This window comes from Tupaia chinensis, unplaced genomic scaffold (assembly GCF_000334495.1).
Source record: "Tupaia chinensis unplaced genomic scaffold, TupChi_1.0 Scaffold146687_1, whole genome shotgun sequence".
In the NCBI taxonomy this organism is placed as follows: domain Eukaryota; kingdom Metazoa; phylum Chordata; class Mammalia; order Scandentia; family Tupaiidae; genus Tupaia; species Tupaia belangeri.
The window spans coordinates 5,156,897-5,157,133 of NW_006206544.1; the positions used below are offsets into that span (position 1 = coordinate 5,156,897).

Here is a 237-nt window from a genome sequence, read left to right on the forward strand (position 1 = left end):
CCGGGACCCGCGATCTGCTCATCACCCGGACCCCCGCCACCTACCAGGCGCTGTACCAACGGCGCCACACGGCGTGCATGCTGGCGCTGTCCTGGGCGCTCGCCCTGGGCCTCGTGCTGCTGCTCCCGCCCTGGGCGCCCCGGCCGGGCGCCGTGCCCCCGCGCGTCCACTACCCCGCGCTGCTCGCCGCCGCGGCGCTGCTGGCACAGACGGCGCTGCTGCTGCACCGCTACCCGG

The 237-nt window shown here is 77.6% G+C and overlaps 1 protein-coding gene across 1 annotated transcript in view; it reads left to right on the forward strand.

The window, feature by feature from the left end:
- GPR88 (G protein-coupled receptor 88) overlaps nucleotides 1–237 on the forward strand; it is a 2,303-nt gene that overhangs the window by 1,358 nt on the left and 708 nt on the right. The window contains 2 exon segments of the mRNA XM_027768497.1: nucleotides 1–7; nucleotides 9–228. The exon segment at nucleotides 1–7 is cut by the window's left edge and continues 1,358 nt beyond it. Of these exon segments, the coding sequence (XP_027624298.1) occupies nucleotides 1–7; nucleotides 9–228 (227 nt within the window).